The 24,979-nt window shown below is 38.4% G+C and overlaps 2 protein-coding genes across 12 annotated transcripts in view; one reads left to right on the top strand and one right to left on the bottom strand.

Annotated features, from left to right (window-relative positions):
* Positions 1–24,979, top strand: part of CASK (calcium/calmodulin dependent serine protein kinase) — a 415,898-nt gene that overhangs the window by 250,458 nt on the left and 140,461 nt on the right. The window lies entirely within an intron of this gene.
* GPR34 (G protein-coupled receptor 34) lies at positions 13,498–24,755 on the bottom strand. Its single transcript, XM_030554625.1, has 3 exons — positions 24,672–24,755; positions 19,600–19,707; positions 13,498–17,898 (listed from the first exon to the last, which is right to left on the bottom strand). Exons 1-3 carry the CDS (start codon positions 24,753–24,755, stop codon positions 16,735–16,737), a joined length of 1,356 nt encoding a protein of 451 aa, XP_030410485.1. The 3' UTR covers positions 13,498–16,734.

The raw sequence follows: 24,979 nt of genomic DNA, 5'->3' as shown, positions 1-24,979 counted from the left end.
ACTTTTTCCTAATGTCCAACCTGAATCTCCCTTGCTGCAGTTTAAGCCCATTGCCTCTTGCTCTCTTCTTAGAGGCTAAGGTGAACAAGTTTTCTCCCTCCTTCTTATGACACCCTTTTAGACACCTGAAAACAATCAGTTTCTCACATACAAAATGGGAAGAGATTGTCTAGGAAGGAGCACGGCAGAAAGGGATCTAGGGGTTATAGTGGACCACAAGCTAAATATGAGTCAACAGTGTGATGCTGTTGCAAAAAAAGCAAACGTGATTCTGGGATGCATTAACAGGTGTGTTGTGAGCAAGACACGAGAAGTCATTCTTCAGCTCTACTCTGTGGCCTCAGCTGGAGTATTGTCCAGTTCTGGGCACCGCATTTCAAGAAAGATGTGGAGAAATTGGAGAGGGTCCAGAGAAAAGCAACAAGAATGATTAAAAGTCTTGAGAACATGACCTATGAAGGAAGGCTGAAAGAATTGGATTTGTTTAGTTTGGAAAAGAACAGACTGAGAGGGGACATAATAGCAGTTCCTTCCTAAGTGGAGCACTTTGCCTTTGTCTTTGTTAAACTTCATCCTATTTACCTCCGACCATTTCTCCAATTTGTCCAGATCATTTTGAATTATGACTCTGTCTTCAAAGCAGTTGCAATCCCTCCCAGTTTGGTATCATATGCAAACTTAATGAGCGTACTTTTATGCCAATATCTAAGTCGTTGATGAAGGTATTGAACAGAGCCGGTCCCAAAACAGACCCCTGTGGAACCTCACTTATTATACCTTTCCAGCAGGATTGGGAACCATTAATAACTACTCTCTGAGTACGGTTATCCAGCCAGTTATGCACCCACTTTATAGTAGCCCCATCTAAATTGTAATTGCCTAGTTTATCGATAAGAATATCATGCGAGATCATATCAAACACCTTACTAAAGTCTAGGTATACCACATCCACCGCTTCTCCCTTATCCACAAGACTCATTATCCTATCAAAGAAAGCTATCAGGTTGGTTTGACACGATTTGTTCTTTACAAATCCATGCTGGCTATCCCTATCACCTTACCACTTTCCAAGTGTTTGCAGATGATTTCCTTAACTACTTGCTCCATTATCTTCCCTGACACAAGTTAAACTAACTGGTCTGTAGTTTCCTGGGTTGTTTTTATTTCCCTTTTTTTGACGGGCACTATTTTTGCCCTTTTCCAGTCTTCCAGAATCTCTCCCGTCTCCCATGATTTTTCAAAGATAATAGCTAGAGGCTCAGATACCTCCTCTATTAACTCCTTGAGTATTCTAGGATTCATTTCATCAGGCCCTGGTGACTTGCAGGCATCTAACTTTCTAAGTGATTTTTAACTTGTTCTTTTTTTACTTTATCTTCTAAACCTCCCCCCTTCCCATTAGCATTCACTATGTTAGGCACTCCTTCAGACTTCTCGGTGAAGACCGAAACAAAGAAGTCATTAAGCATCTCTGCCATTTCCAAGTTTCCTGTTACTGTTTCTCCCTTCTCACTGAGCAGTGGGCCTACCCTGTCCTTGGTCTTCCTCTTGCTTCTAATGTATTGATAAAAAGTCGTCTTGTTTCCCTTTATTCCCGTAGCTAATTTGAGCTCATTTTGTGCGTTTGCCTTTCTAATCTTGCCCCTGCATTCCTGTATTGTTTGCCTATATTCATCCTTTGTATTCTGTCCTAGTTTCCATTTTTTATATGACTTCTTTTTATTTTTTAGATCATGGAAGATCTCATGGTTAAGCCAAGGTGGTCTTTTGCCACACTGTCTGTCTTTCCTACCCATCGGAATAGCTTGCTTTTGGGCCCTTAATAGTGTTCCTTTGAAAAACTGCCAACTCTCCTCAGTTGTTTTTCTCCTCAGTCTTGATTCCCATGGGACCTTACCTATCAGCTCTCTGAGCTTACCAGAATCTGCCTTCCTGAAATCCATTCTCTCTGTTTTGCTGTACTCCCTTCTACTCTTCCTTAGAATTGTTAACTCTGTGATTTCATGATCACTTTCACCCAAGCTGCCTTCCACTTTCAAATTCTCAACAAGTCCCTCCCTATTTGTTGAAATCAAATCTAGATCAGCTTCCCCCCAGTAGCTTTTTCAACCTTCTGAAATAAAAAGTTGTCTGCAATGCAATCCAAGAACTTATTGGATAGTCTGTGCCCCACTGTGTTATTTTCCCAACATATATCTGGATAGTTGAAGTCCCCCATCACCACCAAATCTTGGGCTTTGGATGATTTTGTTAGTTTTTAAAAAAAAAGCCTCATCCACCTCTTCCACCTGGTTAGGTGGCCTGTAGTAGATCCTAGCAGGACATCACCCTTGTTTTTAACCCCTTTTAGCCTAACCCAGAGACTCTCAACATGTCCGTCTCCTATATCCATCTCCACCTCAGTCCAAGTGTGTACATTTTTAATATATAAGGCAGCACCTCCTCTCTTTTCCCTCGTCTATCCTTCCTGAGCAGGAGCGCTATCTGTTGTAATTGACCCAATCTGAGTCATGTCTAAACCTTCATTAGACAAAAAGTTTGAACAGAATTGAACATATCCTCACCTGTCATGGGATTCTTATGCAGTTTAAGGGACAACAAATCCTCCATAAATTTCTCTCTATCAAAAAAAGTCTGAAGGTGTCAACATCTTTCTTCTCTGCAAAAAGGGTTTCAGCTGTAGTAGTCATACACTGCTTAATAATGTCCACATCTGTAAAAGGTTTGCTGTGTTTTGCTGCACACACCTCAGTGAAGCTTCAGTTGCATTTTCCTGAGTGCAAGTAGCTTTTGAAATATTTGTGCTCTGAAAATATTCGTCTTTTAATTAAGTGATCTTGTCTGATATTAAATGGGAGCCCAGTGGATATTTGCAGTTAAAATCCATGTGCTTTGTTTCATAGTGCAGTTCAACGTTCCCACATTTAACAACCACCACAGTCTTTGTACAATTTTAATGTACTGGTCAAGCCTTTAGATGTGGCAAAAGAATAGTAAGCGTCAGTCCACTTTTCTTTAAGTGAACAGTTTTCAGTTTCATCTTCCTTTTTGCCATGTTTAAACACAGTACCATTAAATATCAAATGCGCCAGAGGCAGGTCTACAACTTTCAACAGTGTAAATGAGCCTATGAACATACTCTTGATTTTTTATTGGCAGAAAGTGATGATAGCTCAAATTAAGCAAATAAGGAATTAGTGAATCAATCATTAATTCACAGTACTGGAAATCACATTGTGAGAGAATGAGTGGGAGCAGTGGAGTTGAGTGTTCTTTAAATCTTTAAGAATCAAAAACCAAGAATCACCATTTCCTGATACCACCTTCTAATGTGTAGTACTACTTGCACAGATACTCCAAACTCTCCTGGTACCAAGTTGTTAAATGATGCGTTAATTGTAATTTTGATCATGTTTTTCTTCTCTGCAGCTGGGTAGCCATTAAAAACGTTGTGTTCATTGGGGAAAAAATATTCTGTCTTTACACCCTTTTGATTTTGTGATTAATGTATTCTAACTGTGCTCGGTAGTGGCACTATAGGTTTGTCAGCATAGCAAGACATCTTTTTAGATGATTTGTCTGCTGTAATAAAATGAATTCTGCGCTGAAATGTAGCATATAGATTTCTTTCTGTAGAGGCTTTTTTTTTATGGAAAAAAATCTTTGTCCATTTGTTTCAAATATTTATTCCTTAATACAGATTGAGTCCTTCAAATATTTTTTTACTTGCTGTTGATATTTTAAAAATTTAACTGAATTGATATTCTGTGTGGTATTTATTAATACTGTAGATGGGTATGTATATAATTAGAAAAGCTCCTTACTGTGTGTTATGATATTATATACCAAGTGCAAAATATGCATCTACATTTTTTAAAATATGCATTTATATAGGTTGCAGAGGAGTTGGTCTGATTTATTCATGTTGGCTCATAACATTCCAACAGATGTTTCTGTAAGTATTATGTTAAAATGATTACTGCCTTATTACCATCACCGCCACCAAAATCAAGGTACAGTAACATTTGGGAAATGAATAGTGGTGTTGAAAAAGGAAAAGTAGACAAGAAACACAAGTATTTGTATTTATGGCTTCCATTTTCAAACAAGGAAAATGTGAAAAGAAACCAAAACACTTACAGAATTCCTTTGAATATGGAAATTGAAATCAGAGCACAGTCGCACTGATTTTTCTGAAATATTAATGGCAGCAGGAATGACATAGAAAGAAGATTCTCCACATGGCGAGCAGTCAAGTGGGACTCTGGACTACGAGTTATATGTTTGAGACAATCACGAATTATGTTGTATGTAATACTGATCTTACTTAACTGAGTTCATATATTGTGGATAATTTTATTATTAGAATTTAAAAAAAAAAATTAAAAGTACTCCCAACAGTAAATACCGTCACCGAAATCCACAAAACCAGGGAAATTCAGAGTGGAAGGGATAGCCTTTGGCTTGATCGTCTGTTCTTACCTATTATGCAATATTTATTATGGATAGCGGTGATTCTCAAACTTTAGCAACCCCCATTTTGATTAAAAAATTTTCGCAGACCCCCCCAATCTGGCTTTTTATTTTCATGGGGGTGCTCAAACCCCACTCAGCCCCAAGCGCCGCCCCCACACCACCCCTTCCCCCAAGGCCCCACCCACCTCTTCTCCCCCCTCTCCATCCGTACCTCTCCTCTTGCCCACCTCTTTCCACCCCTGAGTGCACCCTGTCCCTGCTCCTTCTCCCTCCCAGCACCTCCTGCATGCCACTGAACAGTTGTTCTGCGGGGTGCAGAAGGCTCTGGGAGGGAAGAGGAGGAGTTGATCAGCAGGGCCGGGGGCTCTGAACATGACTCGCAGACCCCCTGGAATACCCTTGCAGACCCCAGGTTGAGAACCACTGAGGTATAACATATGCAAAACGGGCAAAGAATTTTAACACGTTTTAAACTGGTTATAGTTTAGGATATTTTGTAAATACAGGGCCACTAATATTATTGTCTCACAAATATGGATTAACTACTGTGGAGCTACAACTCTGATTATGCTTCCAAAAGAACAGTTGAATAGCATGTATATGAGTTAGTGTAGTATCTTGTGACTATTGATCTTTAATTTAAAAAAAAAAAAATTCTGTAGTAAAATTACAGTTTTGTTATGTATATGAATCTGAACTGGGCAGGAAACAGTTTTGCTATCCCACAAAGATTTCTGAAATTTCAAAAAAATATTCCTTGAACATCTGTGTGTGTATCTCCTCCCCTCCACTCCTTGCCCCCAAGAAAATCTTCCTAATGTCAGTCATTTTGACAAAACTTTCATTTCCTGACCAAAAAAATTTATATCAAAAAATTCCTGACTTGGTCTAGTATGTAATGCTGTTAGAAGTGGCATTTCAGCAGAGTACTTAGATACCTCTTTAAGTCCTGTTGAAATCAAATGCTTTGTTGACTCAGGATAGAGTGAAGTCTGTGAGTAAATATTTTGCTCATTTGGGACCAGAAATGTGTAGACATTGTTCTATTGATGCCCATTAATAATTTTGCAATTTCCAGTGGCTTTGGCTAAATTGTATAATTCAAAAGTGAAACGTAATATATTAATTGATTAATATAACTGTATGCAAAAGTGATGAGGACATCCCAGAAAAACGTGTTGCATTTTTACTGTCCGCAGGAGTGCATGGGCAGGGATATATATTGTAGCCATATCTTCATAACCTGCTATTTAGTTACTACAAATAGGAAAATAAAGCAGGTTGTTCACTGTCCAGTGCTGTCCATGTATCTGGTTACACAATACAGGTAAAATAACTTTGATCAGACATTTAAAAATCTGCCTCAAAGATGCTTTTGTGTCTCTTAGCTTTAAAATTTTGTTCTTGGCCTTGTTTAGGATTCACATCATTAACACTAAATAGTTTCAAAATTATTCTAGTGAAATTCTTCATGCTGCCTCCAGAGGTCTCATTTTATCATACATGCAAAACAGGAGAGGGAAAAAAGCTTACATTGATTATGAAAACGTTGACTTTAAAATTCAGCTTTTACATTTAAACTACATTTGAAAGTGGTAGTCACAGAAGAGAATTTTCATTATATTCTGTTACATTACAATTTAATTAGAATTTGTTTTCTTCAATCTATATGCATCTGTGTAGGATTTTTGGTAGAATTGCCAGAAATTTTTTCCCACATAGAATTTTTTATAGATTTTGTGGAAAAACAAGAATTAATGTAGTTTTTGTCTAGCTTTAATCATTTGAAAAATAAAACGTAAGTATTACAGTGAAGATGAAGCTAATAATCAAAGGGGTAAATTCTGCTGACTTCAGCTTTTTACCTTTGCTTTCTTTCTTTGCCTGCTGACTCTCATTCCACAGTGATCATCAGTGTTCACATTTGTAACAGGGAGAGCTTGGAGAAAAGTATCTCAGGCAACAGTATTCTGAATTTATCAGACTTTTCATTGTCTGATCTTGCATATCACGATGATTTTGTCTTCCATAAATTTTACTGGAAGGAATACTTTGTATATGTGAGGGTTTGGACTTCCCACCCCTTCTAGGTTGCTGCCTAATGTACTGGGTTTTCACTGAGCCCCTCTTGCTCCACCACCTGGACTCCCTCTGACTGTTTTGCTGAATTAGGCTTCTTGCAGCACGCACGCACACACACACAGACGCGTGCGTGCACACACACACACCCGGCTATGGATTCACACAGAGGCTGCAAACTGCTCTCTATGGGAAGGCTAGGAAGTTGCTCAGCACTCCCCTTTTGGGGTGTAAACCCAAAATAATACTGTCTTTCACTGTATAGAAAGATCTGCGTAGCGCAAGCTCATAAAAATCGCCCTCTCCCTCATTGTGGAAAGAGACATGCACAGCTTCTCCTCCCCTCCCCCAGATATGAATTGTACAAGCTGGGTTATGTTATAATCAAGAAATAAGTTTATTAACTACAAAAGGCAAATTTTAAGTGATTATAAGGGATAGCATACAGAATAAAGCAGATCGCTAAGCATATAAAATATGCAAACTAAGCTTGATTCACTAAAGAAACAAGTTACAAAATGAAATTTCTCGCCCTAAATGTTGACTTAGGTAGGATGCAGAATTTCTGTAGCATAGAGTTCATTATTTCTCTTACAGACTAGATTTATTTTCTTCTCTCTTCAGGTACTTTTAGCAGTCTTTCTTCTTGGGTGGGAACCAGTGAAGGGAGAATCCTGATTGCCTTGCTTCCCAGCCTTAAATAGAATTTACATAAGGCGGGAAGTCTTTTTTTCCAGTGGGAAAGTATCAGCAGTGTCCAAGGTGGTATTTTGCATTAGGTGATATTATCACTTGGCCTTGCAGTGTTGAAGCAACCATGAAACCAAGTTTACAGTAAGTCCTCGCTTAACGTTGTAGTTATGTTCCTGAAAAATGTGACTTTAAGTGAAACGATGTTAAGCGGATCCAATTTCCCCAGAAGAATTAATGTAAATAAGGGGGTTAGGTTCCAGAGAGATTTTTTTCAATAGACAAAAAACTATATATTATATAGATATACACACAGTATACATTTTAAACAGTTTAATACTGTTCACAGCTATGATGATTGTGAAGCTTGGTTGAGGTGGTGAAGTTAGAGGGTGGAAGAGGGTGGGATAGTTCCCAGGGAATGTCTTTCTGCTAAATGATGAACTAACACTCAGCTGAGCCCTCAAGCGTTAACACGTTGTTAATGTAGCCTCTCACACAAGACAGCATGAACACGAGGGAGGGAGACAGCATGGCAGACAGACACACACCTTGTGTGTGGGGGAGAGATGCACACGGCCCCTTTAAGTAAGCTGACCCACTCTTAAGTGCATTGTCTTTTTAAGTGGATCAGGAAGTTGAGACAGCATCTGCTGACCCAAGCTCTCTCTCCCCCTCCATCTGTGTCCCCTCCATGCTCTGTGTGGAGAAGGTGTACGCGGCGTGCAGGAGCAGGGGGGAGGGGGACAACCTGCCATAGGCCCCACTCCTTCGCTCCTGCACAGCAAGCAGGAGTCTCTGGGAGCAGCTCCAAGGCAGAGGGCAGGAGCAGCACATGGCAGTGAGGAGAGGGACAGCTGAACTGCCAGCAACTGATAGCCTGCTGGGTGGCTGAAGCACAGGGAACTTAGGGAAACGGGAAGCTGATAGGGGGGCTGCCAGTCCACCCTGGTTCCAAACCCCCACCAGATAGGTGCAACGGGCTGCTCTTCCTGCAAGCAGTGGACAAAGCAGACGGCTGCCAAATGACATTAGAAGGGAACATTGCACAACTTTTAACGAGCATGTTACCTAATTGATCAGCAACATAACAACAAAACAAAATTAACCGAGACAACTTTAAGTGAGGAGTTACTGTATTTTCAGCGTCCACAGGAAGGAACTGAAGGAGGATGGGAGATCCACACCTTTAAAGACTGTCTTTTTCTATTGACCCATCAGGCTAATTGCTTATTGTCTGGCAGACATTTCCCAAGTATACACACAGTTGTAATTGTTACATAGTTAATATTCCTAACTCCAGACACAGAAATGATGCATCCATACAAATTGGATAATTTCATTCAGTAAATTATAACCTTTCCAATAATATCTTACAAGACCAAGACACACTTTGCATAAAATATATCTTAGGCCATATTCATATCATCATAATATTTCTATGAAGAATATGGAGTATCATGCCATAGTGTATTTTTCCTCTTTTGTTAAAATATGAAGACTTTAAGTTCTGTTACCAGATAATGCTATAAAGTGCCAGCTTTATTTTTAACTGGAGTCAGAAGTGACAGTATGTCAATATCACGATAGAATTTTGAAGAGGACGCAGAATGATTACAGAAGACAACACAGGCAGTAATGTGTTGTGGCATTGCTTACATCACTCTCATTAAGATTGTTAAAGCTCAGTATTATAACCACCTCTTGACTTCTTGTTTAAAAATAAAACTTAGTGCCCTCGATTAATCACAGTTTTAATAGTACTGTTAAACAGGATACCAATTGAAATTTATTAAATACATTGGATGTTTTCCTACATTTTCATATATATTGTATTTCATGTATATTGTGTATATATATGTATTGTAGTTGAAATCAAAGAATATTTTTGTTACAAATATTTCCACTGTAAAAATGATAAACAAGTGCTCTAGTGCAATCTCTTTATTGTGAAAGTGTAACATATATAGATGTTTTTTGTTACATAACTCTACTCAAAAACAAAACAATGTAAAACTTCAGCGCTTACAAGTCCACTCAATCCTCCTCCCTGTTCAGCCAATCGCTGAGACAAACACGTTTGTTTACATTTAACAGGAGATAATGCTGCGCTCTTCTTATTTACAATGTCACCAGAAAGTGAGAACAGGCATTTGCATGGCACTTTTGTAGCCAGCATTGCAAGATATTTACATGCCAGATATGCTAAACATTTGTATGCCCCTTCATGCTTCGGCCCCATTCCAGAGGACTCTCATTTAAAAAAAAAAAGTGTTAATTAAATTTGTGACTGAACTCTTTCGGAGAGAATTGTATGTTCCCTGCTGTTTTACTCGCATTCTGCCATATATTTAAGTTACAGCCATCTCGGATGATGACCCAGCACATGTTGTTCATTTTAAGAACACTTTCACTGCAGATTTGACAAAACGCAAAGAACTTACCAATGTGAAATTTCTAAAGATAGCTACTGCACTTGACCCAAGGTTTAAGACTGAAGTGCCATCCAAAGTCTGAGAGGGATGAGTCATGGAGCATGCTTTCAGAAATCATAAAAGAGCAACACTCTGATGCGGAAACTACAGAATTCAAACCTCCAAAACAGAAAATCAGCCTTCTGCTGGTGGCATCTGACTCAGATAATGAAAATGAACAGGTGTCAGTCTGCACTGCTTTGGATTGTTTTTGAGCAGGACCCATCGTCAGCGTGGGCGCATATCTCCTGGAATGGTAGTTGAAGCATGAAGGGACATATGAATCTTTAGCACATCTGGCACACAGATATCTTGCAACGCTGGCTACAAGTGCCATGAGAATGCCTGTTCTTCTTTGAGTGATTGCTCATGTGTATTCCACAGTAGGTGTGTGCTCGCCTGTAGTTTTTCCTGTAGGAGGGGAGTACTGCTGTGTCCCCTGGAGTGACGCCTCTACATCGCACTATAAGGGGAGCTGCACACTCCCCCCACCCTCAGTTCCTTCTTGCCGCCAATGAAGGTAGTTGGAACTTTGTGCTCCAGCTTTGCTGTAGCTCTTCCAGTAGCCTTAGTAGTACTCGTTTTCTCCAATAGTTGGATAACTTCTTTAGTTAGTTGTCTGTCTCAGGACATGCCCCAGGCTTCAAGTCATGCCAAGAAGCAACCTGCACACTCACTGTCTCTGCTGCTGAGCGAGACCCATGTAACTGACCGCTGTAAAATCTGTAAATTGTTCAAGCATCGAACTAAATGACAGAGAGATATCCGGCTCTGGGCCCTACTAATGGAATCTGCCCTGGCCCCAGCACTGGCGCGCTGACCAGACACGACACCGGGCACCGCGTCCTCGGTGCAGAGTGAGGCTCCCCTCTACCAGCCGGCACTGCTCACCCGCTAAGAAGCAAGGCGTCTCCCAAGCAAGGGATTATGCCAAGTTTGGTAGAGCGGAACTCCGTCCCGCTAACCTTTAAACTCCTACCCACCTCCATCAGATATAGCTTGGAGTCACCTTCTGTGGAAACACATGAACAATCGCTCGAAGAGGAAAGGAAAGAGGGGAAGGAGGGCGGGATGTAGAAGACCCCTGAGCAACACATCTCGAAGAATGCCAGTTACGGAACAGGTAACCTGTCCTTTCTCACTCTCAGGTGACATTGTAAACAAGAAGCGGGCAGCATTATCTCCTGCAAATGTAAACAATCTTGTTTGAGCGATTGCCTGAACAAGAAGCAGGACTAAGTGGACTTGCAGTCTCTATATTTTATTTTTTAATGCAAGTTTTTTTTGTACATAATTCTACATTTGTAAGTTCAGCTTTCATGACAGAGATTGCACTGCGTTAATTGTATTAGGTGAATTGAAAAATACTACTTTTGGTTTTTTTACAATGCAAATACTTGTAATCATTAATAAATATGAAGTGAGCACTGTACATGTTGTATTCTGTGTTGTAATTGAAATCAATATATTTGAAAATGTAAAACAATCCAAAAATATTTAAATAAATTGCATTCTATTATTTAACAGTGCAATTAATTGTGATTTATTTTTTTTAGTCTCTTGACAGCCCTAATAAAACTTTTTTTTAGAAAAGGTCAGTTCAACTCTATTTCTCATCTTCCAGTAACATTGCAGAGTTTCAAGTGGTATTGGTCCCTACTCCCAAGCAGAGTTGCTCCCTGCACTCAGCCGAGAGAGAGACAGACAGAGAAGGTACTTAATTTTCTGATGGTGACGCTCTGGTTTCGGTGCTCTGATATCTGTGCATGTCCTCTGAACTAGGATCTATCCCTGTCTACATGGTGCGAGGGCCCTGTTATATTTTTGGTTCTTTCATCCCTTGCCCAGGCTCTATGGCGAGCCCTCAGTTGGTCCAGGGATTTGTGTGAGGGGTGGACATAGGGCTGGCAGGTAACAGATGCACATTGTTCCCACTACCGCTGCAGGGAATATGCAATACATTTATTTTGGCCTAGTGAGACTGTAGTGTCTTCTCTGAGGAGCCTCTCCATACTGTGCAACACATCTATCCTTTCTATATATATTTTTGAAGGTAGTCTCAGGCTAGGTGGTCACTGCTGGAATTTCCCAGTGCAGGGAGTTATCTGGCCCCTATTTGTAGCTAGAACAGTGCTGCAAGACTGCTCTTCCTTTTGGGGGTATCAAGACTAAATTCACTGTTGTTAAGAGGAAGTTAGTTATTCACGTCAGCTCTTAAATATACTATTGAATCGCCAGAATAATTAACATGTCACTTCTCCCATATTCTCCCCCAGAAAACATGCCAATTTACAAGTTAAAACTAGGAGTAATTACATTGGATATGAAAACAAAAGTTGTTTACTAGAGCCAGAAACATTTTTATATGCTGATAACTCAAGCCTAGTCTTTATTCCTTAAATTTTGAAATACTTTGCTTAGGATTGGTCTTTCAATATGTTTTAGAATAGCTAAGCTGTTAAAGGATTTGTCAAGTTTGACAGGTCCAAAGTGGAATCACAAAAATGTTTCATTCTTACCTTCCATGTGTGTGTAATGTTTATAGTGTGAGAGTACATGTATATTTATAAAATTTAGAGAAAGACAGAGACATAGTCATTATGTTGCACCCATTGAAGTCAATGTAAAATTTGCCACTGACTTCAATAGAAGAGCAGCCTGAGGCCCATAAAATGTATACAGGAATCTCACTGAAATCAGTGAGAGTGTAACAATCTCGCAGTTATGAGGAATAGTACTTCAAGAATAATTGTATTGAAATCCATGTACTTCTCAGCATGATTAAGGGTAGCAGAGTGGGTATTGTACAATGCCCAATCATATTATTGGTTGCCATCTTTGGGATGAAATGTAAAATAGAGGTCCAAACTACTTGTCATTCAAGTCTCTTTTATGTGACACACTTCACAGGTGTAGAGGGAATAATCCTGGTGTTTTAGCCATATTTCAGTTCGAGTAATTACAGCCTGCCTGCTTGGATTGTCATGTATAGAAATCTGTCCAGCAGAATAAACGTGCATCAGAACACATCATTATATAAAGACATTTTGAAATGTGATTTTGATACCATAATGTAACTTTCCACACATGTCCAATGTTATTTCAGGATCTGTTATTCCACAAGGTTGATTTGCAGCGCATGATATTGTACCATCTAAGCTGATATAACTCAGTTCCAGAAGAGAAAAAGTTGAAGCCTATAGCCTACCTGAAATTCTCTTTCTATTTAATGGGATAAGGTAGACACTTCTGCCTAAAAATGTCAACTTCTCTCTCTTTGTTTAGAAGTTGCTACCTTCCATTTCATACTCTGTGTGTATATGTACTAGCATGTAAAGTACTTTGGAGTCCCCTATAATGAAAAAGTTATATAAATGTAAGTTTTTAACAATTAAAATGAAGAGACAAAACACTTGGAATTTTATTTAAAAGCAATACCAACAAACACTATTATTCATCAAGAAATAAGTACAGATTTGTGTTTTTACCAAGATTTATCAGTACACCATAGTAGAAAAAATTTAAACAAGATCACTGGTGAAAAACCAACCAACGTCAACATCGACCAGCATCATTATTATCAGAAGGCTTTTTAATTAGAACAGGGTGACTTTTTTGGCCAAAACTTTTTTTGATCAAAAATGCAGATTTGGGTTTAAGGAAACATTTCAAAGTTCTCTACTTTGCCAAATTGTTTTAGTCAGGACAAAACTTTAAAAAAAAAAATCATTTTGACATTTACTTTAAACTAGACATTTTGATTTTTTTTATTCAAAATAACTTTTTGAAATTTATTTGTTTTAAAAATTAAAATAGAAAAACATTTTTAAAAGTTCAGAAACAAAACACTTAGTTTGGAGTTGAACAAAAATTGCATTCAACCCCCCCCCCACCCCCCAAAATTTCTTTTTAGACTTTTGGTTCACTGAAAAAAAAATTTAAATGATTTTGGGTGAATCTAAAACAATTTTTTTCATAATTTTTGGAACTTCCAGTGAACCAAAAATCAGCTTTTCACATAATTCTATATTTAATGGTCTGATTGAAATATATTCATGGTCTCAGATCAGATCCCAGTACACAAATTTGTACATCACAAATAAAATAGCACTTATTAGAACTTTTGGCAATCTTAACATGGTGGTTATATTAAGATTGAATCACCTCCGCCTCACAAAGGTGATAACTCCAGGTTAGCGTTAAAATTTGGTAGAACACTATGGAAAAGTTTAATTTCAGCTGTCCTGTACCTGTCCTATATATACTCAATGTCAGTCTCCGGAGCAGTATCTTTCACAAGTAAATCACACACATATTATTAAAACAAAAAAGCCCACCATTACATCTGATAGGCTCAAATCTTGCTCTGATAGCTTCAAAACTGAATAATATTTTTCATGTTGTCCTGATTGCAGAGTGATTACTTGCTTTTTTACAAAACAATATTACAATAACAAAATTAATGATGATGGCTTTACAAAAACAAATGTAAAGCAGGTTTTTCTATAATCAAGAGCACTTTTCCACTCTATTTTGGCTTTCCCCAAAGGTGACATTCAAAACAAATTTGAAACTGTGAATTCTCATAGTACTGTTTGGTTCACTGAAGATATCCCAGAACGTACCATTATGATAACACTGTTTCTACAGATGGTAACCTTCGAATGAGGTTTCTGGATGTAAATTAATGTATTCTTTAAAAAAAAAAAAAAGAAATTGAATGTCTTTTCTTGTTTCCTTGTTCAATACCCTGCATGCTTGGTGAGTAGGGATATTCAACCTACTTGCAACCTGTACTTAACTGAACATTTTATTTTTGCTTTTCATTTCATTTGTAGTATCTGTTAGCTAGTTCTGGTCAGTAAAGAAATAGAAATGTATAAGCAGTTTGATTTGTGAGTGCTCTAGAGAGAAGGATGCAGTTTCTTGTGGGCTTATAGGCAAGAGTGTGGAAACAGAGCAAGGAGACCATATGACCTGCTGGTTTATGGACAAAGACATAACTGTGAGCTGTGATTGTCTGCCAGCTTTGACATTATTTCTGAAAAGCAGATTAGAAATTACAGTAAGAATCACTCAGGAACTACGCTAAAAATCAATCTTCAATATTCTTTGTATGCACATATTGAAGAAAAATTCAAATGTTGAGACTGTAAGTAAAACTTAAAATAAAATTATAAGAATCACATTATTTCTAAAGAAGATACAAAAGATACCCACAGTTTTGAAATATAATATACGGTTACCAGTAATTGGTTTAGTGAACACATTTATATCCAGCAGCACCAAACCTGAACAATAATAGATTCACAGAAAAACTACACTAAAATGATGTCCAAAATGTAAAAGAAACAGTGTGTGAAATCTTGGTTCCATTGAGGTCCATAGAAGTTTTGCCATTGACTGGAACCAGGATTTTCCCCAGTATTGAAAACATGCAAGTTTAGACACGCAACATGATGCCTTAGGACCCAGTCTTTCAAAGACATAGGGAGCAGTCACATGAGTGTTTTCATCAACTACTCACTTGAATAAAGTTACTCAAATTTTACAGGATTGGACCCTTTTATTTTAGAGTTTAAAACAAAATTCAGGCCTGGCCAGCATTGTGGCCTATCACATTAGAGATTCAAGTTCCATTCTTAGTCCAGTTCCTTCACTCTTAGTCTAGCTCCCTCCCTCACCCACTCCCTAGTCATCAAGGCTGGTTAAACATTGTTAAAAATTTTACTCAGCCTGCACGCATTAACTGCATAAATCTGCTTGGTTTTAATTTTGAATTGGGCTATGCCATCCACATTTAATATTTTATTATTGTTTGCATGACATCATTGATTGTGATACTTTAGTCATGTAAAAAGACATGGTCTCTGCCATAGGTGTATTATATTTTAAATAAATGTTTTTGGAAATATACAAGTAGATATTAACCTCAAAATGTAGGTGATTGGTATTGAACAGAGACCAGAACTGACAAAACACTGCTCATTTCAAATCCTCCTACATCCACAATAGCTTAATTTTGTGTTTACAGTTTTTGTAACTTTCTTTCTTTATGAATTTCTTATCCTTGTTGAGATTTTAGCATACATGTGCGTTTTGAAATTGTTAGATTTGTCAAGAGGATTTTGAAACAAATCTTGGATAATCCCCCTCATCCCCTGCCGCTGTCGCCTCAAAATGTGAATTGCCTACTTTCCTGTATTTTCACTTCTCCCCCCCCCTCCCCGAGTTAAGATTGGTGTTTAACATAATGAAGGTTCTGGAAGGCTTGTTAGAGGATTTCAAAATCAGTAATTGAATATTCAAATTTTGCTTAATAAACAAAATAAAAAGCACATTTTTTCCAGTAAATAAACTAATAATTGTCTTGGTTTTTACCTTCTGTGTAAGTCACATTCATAATAGATTATGATAAATTTTGCTGAAAGGGTTAGTTTAATAAATGCAGTTAAGATGCTGATTTATTTTTGAAGCCTGCTAAAATATATTTTTTTCAAAGATGGATTTATAAAATCTGTAATACATCAGTTTCATAGTTGGTTTGAATTAGATACAGATAAAGGTTTACTTGTGCAAAATTCATTTCATCATATGTGCATAGCTAGTAGTTCTAATAAATGTATACCAAGTATTTGTGTGTAAAGCTTCTTGCGCACACATCAAGATCACATTTTGAAAATTTGCCCCTGAAAGAAAGTGGTCTAGATTAATCCTGTCTTAAATGAATCTTTAATTGAAGGTTTCAAACTTCATATTGATTTGTAATAAAAAAAAGTTAAGCTCTTTCTCACCAAAAATCATTTTTAATTTGTTTAAGCAGTTGAAGTATGACCTCCCATACTTGTAAAAAAGGAAGGAAAGGAGGGCGGAAAGACTTTTCTTGAGGCAGTATTACCAACTCTGTATTGTTGTACATTCCTGTGTATACATACATCCAGTTTCAATTATCTAGATTATCTAGTAGATTATCTGCTTGTCTTTTGGGGAGTGGTTGTCCATTATATTTAGGCAATCAGATGAGGGAATTTTTCTTTAAAAAGCTTGAATGGGGGGTAATGGTAGTTGCAGTATCATGATGAGATTGCCCAAGTTTCATTTCTGAAATACTGTCACTCACACTTGAGTCCCCATGAAGTGTTCTACAAATAAGTCGGAATACAGTCTTACGAACACTGCTGGACATTAGGAAATACATAACTGGATCTAAACAGCTGTTGAAAGCTGAAAATAAAAGCATTATCTCATTGCATTTGTGAATTATCTCCTTCCAGTTACAAGATATGTGTTGTAATTGTGATGTAATGTAGACAAATCGGAATATGTGAAATGGTACAAAGCACAGGGTGAAAATAATAAGTACAATGAAGGAATTCCTTGCTGTGGTGCTGTACTTTCCAGCATTGGGAAAATCTGCTCTTTTCTTGGAAATTTTCAGAAGGTTCTCCGCAATTTTAATATACGAAAGTATTAGTAGAAAGAAAACTATCCAAAAGACTGTAGCAAGAATATAGTTTAAAATTGCCTCCATTTTTGCATTCTGTTTATCTCTGTAATGGAAGCACATAGTCGAATTGTATTCTTCCCTCTTAACAGAGTTAGCAACTGTCATTATGAATCCTATTACTGCAATTGCCCACAATATGCAACAGATATATCTGCTTCGTGTAGCTGTTAACATTTTTGGACGTCGTATAGACTTGTTAATTTTTACATAACGATCCACGCTAATTAATCCCAGCAGTATGATGCTAATGTACATGTTCATATAAAATAGGGTTCCTACAATCTTGCAGAAAATCAATCCCAGCATCCATGTGTTTCTGTTAATATGATACAGTATACGGAAGGGGAGGCAGAAGATCAGTAGAAGGTCTGCAATGGCTACGTTAAGCAGGTAAATCTGGATAGAATTTCTTTTGTGATTAATGTAGAAAAAAGCAAACAAGGCTATAATATTGCCAACCAATCCAATAACAAAAATAATGGAGTAAAAAATGATGAAAACAAGAGACAAGGCGCCTTCATTTATGAGACAGACAGTAGCATTTGGGGTTTCCAAAGAGAAGTTTCTGGTTAGCTCAGTTTGGTAACTCCAGAAGACTTCCTTGTATGAAGAAGAGTTCAGGATCTCAGGTGAAGTTGCCTCCATCGTCTGTTCGAGATTTCTTATACTGTCCTATAAGGATGCAAAGGGAAATACATAAGAGTTGTTCACTATGGTATTAATTTTGTATATTAAGTTAATTTGTCATAGGCACGGTCTTAAATCAAATTATTTATGGATGTTTAAAGGCAGCAACAATAGTAGCAAATACAAATATCTATAATTTATTAAGTACCATCAGTTGTGCAGAAGAACTTTCAACCAGATTTCAAAATTATTGAGGCACTTGTATGTTATAGCCTCTTCTTTTCACACTTCCACTGAGTATGCAAAAGCAGATGCTGATACAAAACTCATGCAAAAGATCGTTTATAGTTATGTTGTAATTACTTTTTAAAATATAACTCTTTTGTATGTTGTTTGAAAAACACTTTCTGTGAGGGAGAGGCAAGACAAATTATACTTACAATGTTTTATTTTGTTGTGTATATTTATATTTGTTCCAATAAATGCTGAGTGCTGAGTTATTTTCACACTATCTCTAACTTTGAGTTTGTGGGGCGGGGCAGGAAGCCACAATAACACCAGAAGACAGAGGCTCAGCCTTGGCTTCACATTAGAGTTAAAAAAAATATTTGTAATAGAAATGTCTGAAATAAGGGTTTTCCTAAAGGGGCAAAACAACAATGAAAATAATAGAATGATGTACGTTTGATCAAATAAGTAATTGACTGATTTCTTCACTTTCGTACTTGATTTGTATTCTACATATTTTGCTAATAACACTATTTAGTCTGTTAAGTCTCTCTTTTGACATTAATTTGTTTGATTGCTAATGGGTTCTTTTGTTTTTGTTTTTTTGCATAAGAACATCTGTCAATATGGAAATTTAAAATACTGGGTTACAGAGTAAATGACAGCTTCATCGAGTTTAGGGTTTGTTTTTTTAAGCCAGATCTTTGGTTTTGATAAACTCACAGTTTTACACTTGTTTGTACTCTTATAGCTCTAACAGAACAACAGATTTTGGGGGATAACGGCGGGGGTGGGGGGGAGAGTATCCCAAATTGCATCTTACAGTAAACTTTCATCTATGTATTAACTCTTTAAAATATAGAGTATAATTGAATATGGGATACAATTTTAACAGTGCAGATAGCAACAATATAATACAGAAGAAAAAATCTGAATATTGCTAAGAGCTAATAATATACATAAAGACGTACACTTGAAAGATTCAGAATAATTGAATGGAGGATCTAAAATATTTTTGTATACCATGTTGGCTGTTCTTATGACAATAGTAAGTAATCTACTGAAAATGACTTCACACTATGTAAATAATCTTATACAGATTGTAATCTTATTAATATATGTCTACAGTATTGTCATACTGCATTACTTAGGCCACAAACTATTGTAAAAGAAGTAGGTTTGATCTAATAGCATGTTTATTGCAATTGTACTTTTCAAGATGATCTTTCACTATGCTAATTTAAGCGCTCTTAGTGGGGAGGAGAACCTTGATACTATGATTTATATAATTAGTTTTTAAGGAAAATAGAGAAGTGAATATTAAGTTACATAAGTATTTCAATCTTTTCATCTGTCAGGGCAAATGCTATCACAGATATCAAATCAGACATAATTTACTTAAATTTTGAAGCTTATAATTAAATGTTCTAAGTTTCTGAATGGTCACAAGTACCTTTATAATCTATATTAATCTGAAATTTGATTTAGCATATCTTTAATTAAAAGGGAAATACTCACATTCTGATTAGTTACGGACCTCTTCTGCTGACTGTTTTCTAAAACACTGTGAAAGGAAAGAGGAAGATAAAGTGCATGTCTTATTAGAAAGCTATAGAAAAAGCTTCTCTATGATAAGAATCAGCCCAGTCAGCTAGATAAACTTCCTGTGTTGCTGTGGTGATGTTTCTGGCAAAGATTTTTTTTTTGTTAGTTAAGGGTTTTTAGAGTTTATAAAATTGAGTCATGGTTTAAAATAGTGGTTTTGTTTTTGCTGAATCTTAATCAGTTTTTCTGTATATATTGTTTTGTCCAAGGCGCAATACAAGAGTAATTGGACATTTTGACATTTGTCTAGAAACTTTTGATGGTTTCCTTCTGGAAAAATAATTAAGGTGCTGTTGGCTTGGATGCATCTGCCTCCAAAATTCTGATAATCAAAAACTACAATACCACATCCATAATTTGATTTGGGTAGGAGTCGAGCTGCCTCTGGAATCTTCAGATTTCAATTAGGCTAATTAGGAAGCTGTATCTTCTTATCAGGGGCTACTATTTTTTTCTTAAGAGTTTGAGTTTTATATAAAACAATTCATAGGCTTTATGAGAGAGTGCTTCAGGTTCTCTGCCAATATGGCTCCTTTTTGCTGCTCCAATGCCAAAAAGCTGAAATGGTCATTTAACAAGCTATCTGGAGATTCTTCCAACGTGGTTTTTGTAGCCAGGGATAAGAGGGCATGTCTGCAGTATCATTGCACTCCAACAATCCCCAGCTGCTAAAGCAGCCCTCTTGGGACCATGGTCAGCCAGGCACAACTTAGAACATCCATGAAGCTGCTCTAAGATGTTTTCTGGCCTTCACTAATTCCGGAACTGGGAAACCACAAAGGTAGCATAGAGCCTCATTTGGTTTAATGGGTTTTTTAGTCGCAAAGGAAGGTTGTGAATAAGCTGTAATATAGTTTATACTATTTCTTAACAGAACTTAACCATATACTGATATAGAAACACATCTCAGGGATAAGGGATTGGGAAATGTAGGGTGATACTCCTTGGAGAAGTATTATTGACTGGGATATGGAAGAAGGTGTTTTCTACCATGTGTTTTGCTTTTAATATGATCCTGAATTAAACAGAATATTTTATTGTAGTAGAACTTGTTGTAATTAGTCCTTGTGTTTCTAGCCAAAGTAGAGTCTTCCTTAGTTGCACTCATCCACAGTGTGTTCAGCCTTGCGTATTGGGAGGTTATGTAGCAACTCTTCCAGATTCAGGAGGTCAAGTTCTTTGTAACCATATATGATGACTGATAAATACTCTGTAGTTAGTTTTTATTAAAATACAGCTGGAGCAATAGAAATGACTGTGTAACAAACTGTCCTCTTATTCAACAAATCTGTTCCACGTATGCCAGAGGTTTAAGCAGGTTAATGGCAGTGGCACTAACGTTAATTAAGCTTGTCAGATATTTATTCTACAAGTTCTAACCTTTTCCAGAAGTTTGGTACTAGAGAGCAAGTCCTAGTACATATGGCAATACATTCCTGGAAACCTCAAAATCACCCAAGGGGCTGGGGAGGGATACAGACGTTGTTCATCAGTAGCTTTCAGTTTTTCAATTTCTACTGTAAATTATTCTCCAAAAAGCAATATATAGTTATGACATTGATCCAGTTAAACATGCTAACCTTAATATGATTGATTTGACAGTGTGAGGAGATGCAAAAAATGCTCCAAGGGTTCATTGTGCATGAGGAACAATTTATACTCCTGGGGGAATTCTGAAACAAACAATTAAAAATTCTGCACACAATATTTTAAAATTCTGCATATTTTATTTGTCAAAATAACACCATATAATCATGTCAGTTTCAGTTATTTAGCAACAAAGAGTCCTGTGGCACCAGGGCCAGCTTTAGGCTGATTCGCCCGATTCCTGGGAATCAAGCCCCGCGCTTTAGATGCCTTTTAAATTTTTTTACTTACCCTGGCTGCAGTCTGCTCCGGGGTCTTCCATGGCCCCGCTCCCCTGACCAAAGCGCAGGGGGAGCGCGGCTGCTGGAGCTCTGGCCGGAGCGCGACAAGCCCCACTCTTCTGTCCGGAGCTTCAGGCCCTTTAAATAGCTCCCAGAGCCCTGGGGGAGCCAGGTTCTCTGGGGGCTATTTAAAGGGCCAGGGCTCCAGCTGCCTCTGCCACCCCGGTCCTTTAAATTGCCGCCGGAGCCCCGCCACCCCCATGCATTCCCCAGGGCTCCCACGGCTATTTAAAAGGTCCAGTGTGGGGTAGAAGCAGGGGAACCCTGGGCCCTTTAAATAGCCCCCAGAGCCCTGGGATAGCGGGGGGGCTTGGGGGCTTTTTAAAGGGCCGGGGCTCCAGCTGCCTCTGCTGCACCCCCTGCCCTGCCCGCACCAGCCCCACTCCCTGCTGCCCGCAGCCAACTCTGTACCCCCTGCCCACAGCCAGCCCCTATCAAACCCCCTGCCCTGTCTCCAGCCAGCCCCTGCCACACACCCCTGCCTGCACCAGCCCTGCACTGCCCTGTCTCCAGCCAACCCCTGCTGCACCCCCCTGCCTGAAACCAGCCAGTTCCATACTCCTGTCTCCAGCCGTGCCAACCCCTGCTGCACCCCCTTGTGACCCTGCCTGAAGTCAGCCCATCCCACACTCCCCTGTCTCCAGCCAGCCCCACACCCCTTGCCCTGCCTGCAGCCAGCCCCTACCTCCAGTCAGCCCCTGCCTGCCTTGAACCAGCCCCATGTCTACTGCTGCCCTGCAGTTCCCAGGCCAGTAGCCTGCACACCTGCTTCAATGAGGGGGGCAGGAAGCAGCAGGGAACCACACATGTGCACACCCCCAGGGAGTGGCGAGGACCCACACGTGAAACGGCAGTCGATAACCAATCAACAGCATATATGATGCAATGTACATAATATACAATTTTATTATTTATATAGGTATGGAAAGTAAATAATACATGGAAGAAATGGAAGGCTTTTTTTACACTTTTTTCTTTTTAAGTCATCCCTGCCAGGGCCCCGCTGAAAGTGTTCGAATTGGGCCCCGCACTTCCTAAAGCCGGCCCTGTGTGGCACCTTATAGACTAACAGATGTATTGGAGCATAAGCTATCATGGGTGAATACCCACTTCATCAGACGCATGTAATGGAAATTCCTTTCCATTACATGCATCTGACAAAGTGGGTATTCAGCCACGAAAGCTTATGCTCCAATACATCTGTGTCTGTAAGGTGCCAAAGGACTCTTTGTCGCTTTTTACAGATCCACACTAACATGGCTACCCCTCTGATACTCAATTATTTAGGTAAGTTATTTCAAAATACCTGTCAGCAACTATGTTTGTAACAATACAGACACACAAAAGTTCCCCCAGAAATAGAGAGTTAAAGACACCCCCATGATAAACCACTTCATGTTTCTCTGCCCCCTCCCTCCCAGAGCCCAGGCAGGGGGTCAGACACCCGCACCTCCTACCCTCCAGAGCTCAGCTGCAGGGCTGCCCCCCAGCCCAGACACGCATCCACTATCCTCTCAAAGCCCAGGGATCCTGAGGGAGAAACAGCCTAATGCTGGGTTCCAGGCTTGTATAGAGTTTCCTGCATGCTGCCGCCTTTCCGCAGGGTGGGGAACTGCAGTTTCTAGGAACCCTCTGGCTCCCTCCCCCTCCCACCGGCTGTTTCTTCTGTTGGGGAGCTGGGCTCTAATGGATCCAGTGGCTCCCTAGTGGCGGCCAGCAGCTCTGCAGCCCATTTCTGTGACGGGGGAGAAAATTCTGCACAGAACATTAATTCTGTGCAAACTCTGCATTGCTCAATATCACAGAATTCCCCCAGGGATAAACTTAGCTAGATGTATTAAATCCTGGCTGCTGTTTCATAGCAGGTTATATATATGTGTGTGTGTGTGTGTGTATGGGCTGTCAAGCAATTAAAAAAAATTAATTGCGATTCATCGCACTGTTAAACAATAATAGAATACCATTTATTTAAATATTTTTGATGTTTTCTACATTTTCAAATATATTAATTTCAATTAAAATAGAGACTCCAAATAAGAATTTTGTAGTTCTTATGCTCACTTTATATTTATTTTTGATTACAAGTATTTGCACTGTAAAAAAAACAAAAGAAATAGTATTTTTCAATTCACCTAATACAAGTATTGTAGTGCAGTCTCTTTATCATGAAACTTGAGCTTACAAATGTAGAATTACTGAAGCATGAAGGGGCATACGAATGTTCAGCATATCTGACATGTAAATACCTTGCAATGCCAGCTACAAAAGTGCCATGCAAATGCCTATTCTCACTTTCTGGTGATATTGTAAATAAGAACAGGGCAGCATTATCTCCTGTAAATGTAAACAAACTTGTTTGTCTTAGCGATTGGCTGAACAGGGAGGAGGATTGAGTGGACTTGTAGGCTCTAAAGTTTTACATTGTTTTATTTTTGAGTGCAGTTATGTAACAAAAAAAAATCTACATTTGTAATTTGCACTTTCATGACAAAGACATTGCACTACAGTACTTGTGTGAGGTGAACTGAAAAATACCATTTTGTTTATCATTTTTACAGTGCAAATATTTATAATAAAAATAATACACACTTTGATTTCAGTAACACAGAATATAATATATATGAAAATGTAGAAAAACATCCAAAACGAATAAATTTCAATTGATATTCTATTGTTTAACAGTGTCATTAAACAGATTAATTGTGATTAATTTTTTAATCAACAACCTATATATGTATATTTTTTTACGTTGATACACAAAGATTCCCTAAACTCCTGCCCCAATATAGTTGCATAATAGTATTAATTCCTGTATTTTCCATCTCAATATTACTGTTGGTATGAATTGTGGAAGAATAGAAGCACAAATGCCATACAGGGAATCTGTGTCAACACCCAAGTTGTTTTTTTATTTTTTCCCCAAGGTCACTATTTGCTAGATATCTCATACAGGCAGCTTGCTTCCCTTTTGCAGGTTGAAATTTATGCTGGTTATGTTGGTATGGGCTTGAGCTCCAAAAGAAGGTTATTTTATTTATGTAAAACATAAGGTCTCACAGAGACGGGATGTTTCTGCTGGAGAACTGGAGCCACATCCTGCTGAAGAAGTTGGCAGACTTTCATGAAGTTCTTATTCCTCATATTGTCGTGACTTCAGGCTGTGTTCTCTCTGACTACTGACTAGCCCTGATGAGACCTTGCTGTGTTAAGGCAAGACCAGAGGGAAACCAGCAAGGGGTGAGGTGCTTATGCTGTACCAAAATAAAAGTTTGAAATGAAGAAGTAAAAAGATGCCAAAGTGGACTCCATTCAACACACACAAACTTAAGCTTCTTTTTGATATATTACAAAGATATTTTCAGTTC

The sequence above is a fragment of the Gopherus evgoodei genome, chromosome 1, assembly GCF_007399415.2.
Source record: "Gopherus evgoodei ecotype Sinaloan lineage chromosome 1, rGopEvg1_v1.p, whole genome shotgun sequence".
Lineage (NCBI taxonomy): Eukaryota > Metazoa > Chordata > Testudines > Testudinidae > Gopherus > Gopherus evgoodei.
This window is presented reverse-complemented; position numbering and strand designations above follow the sequence as displayed.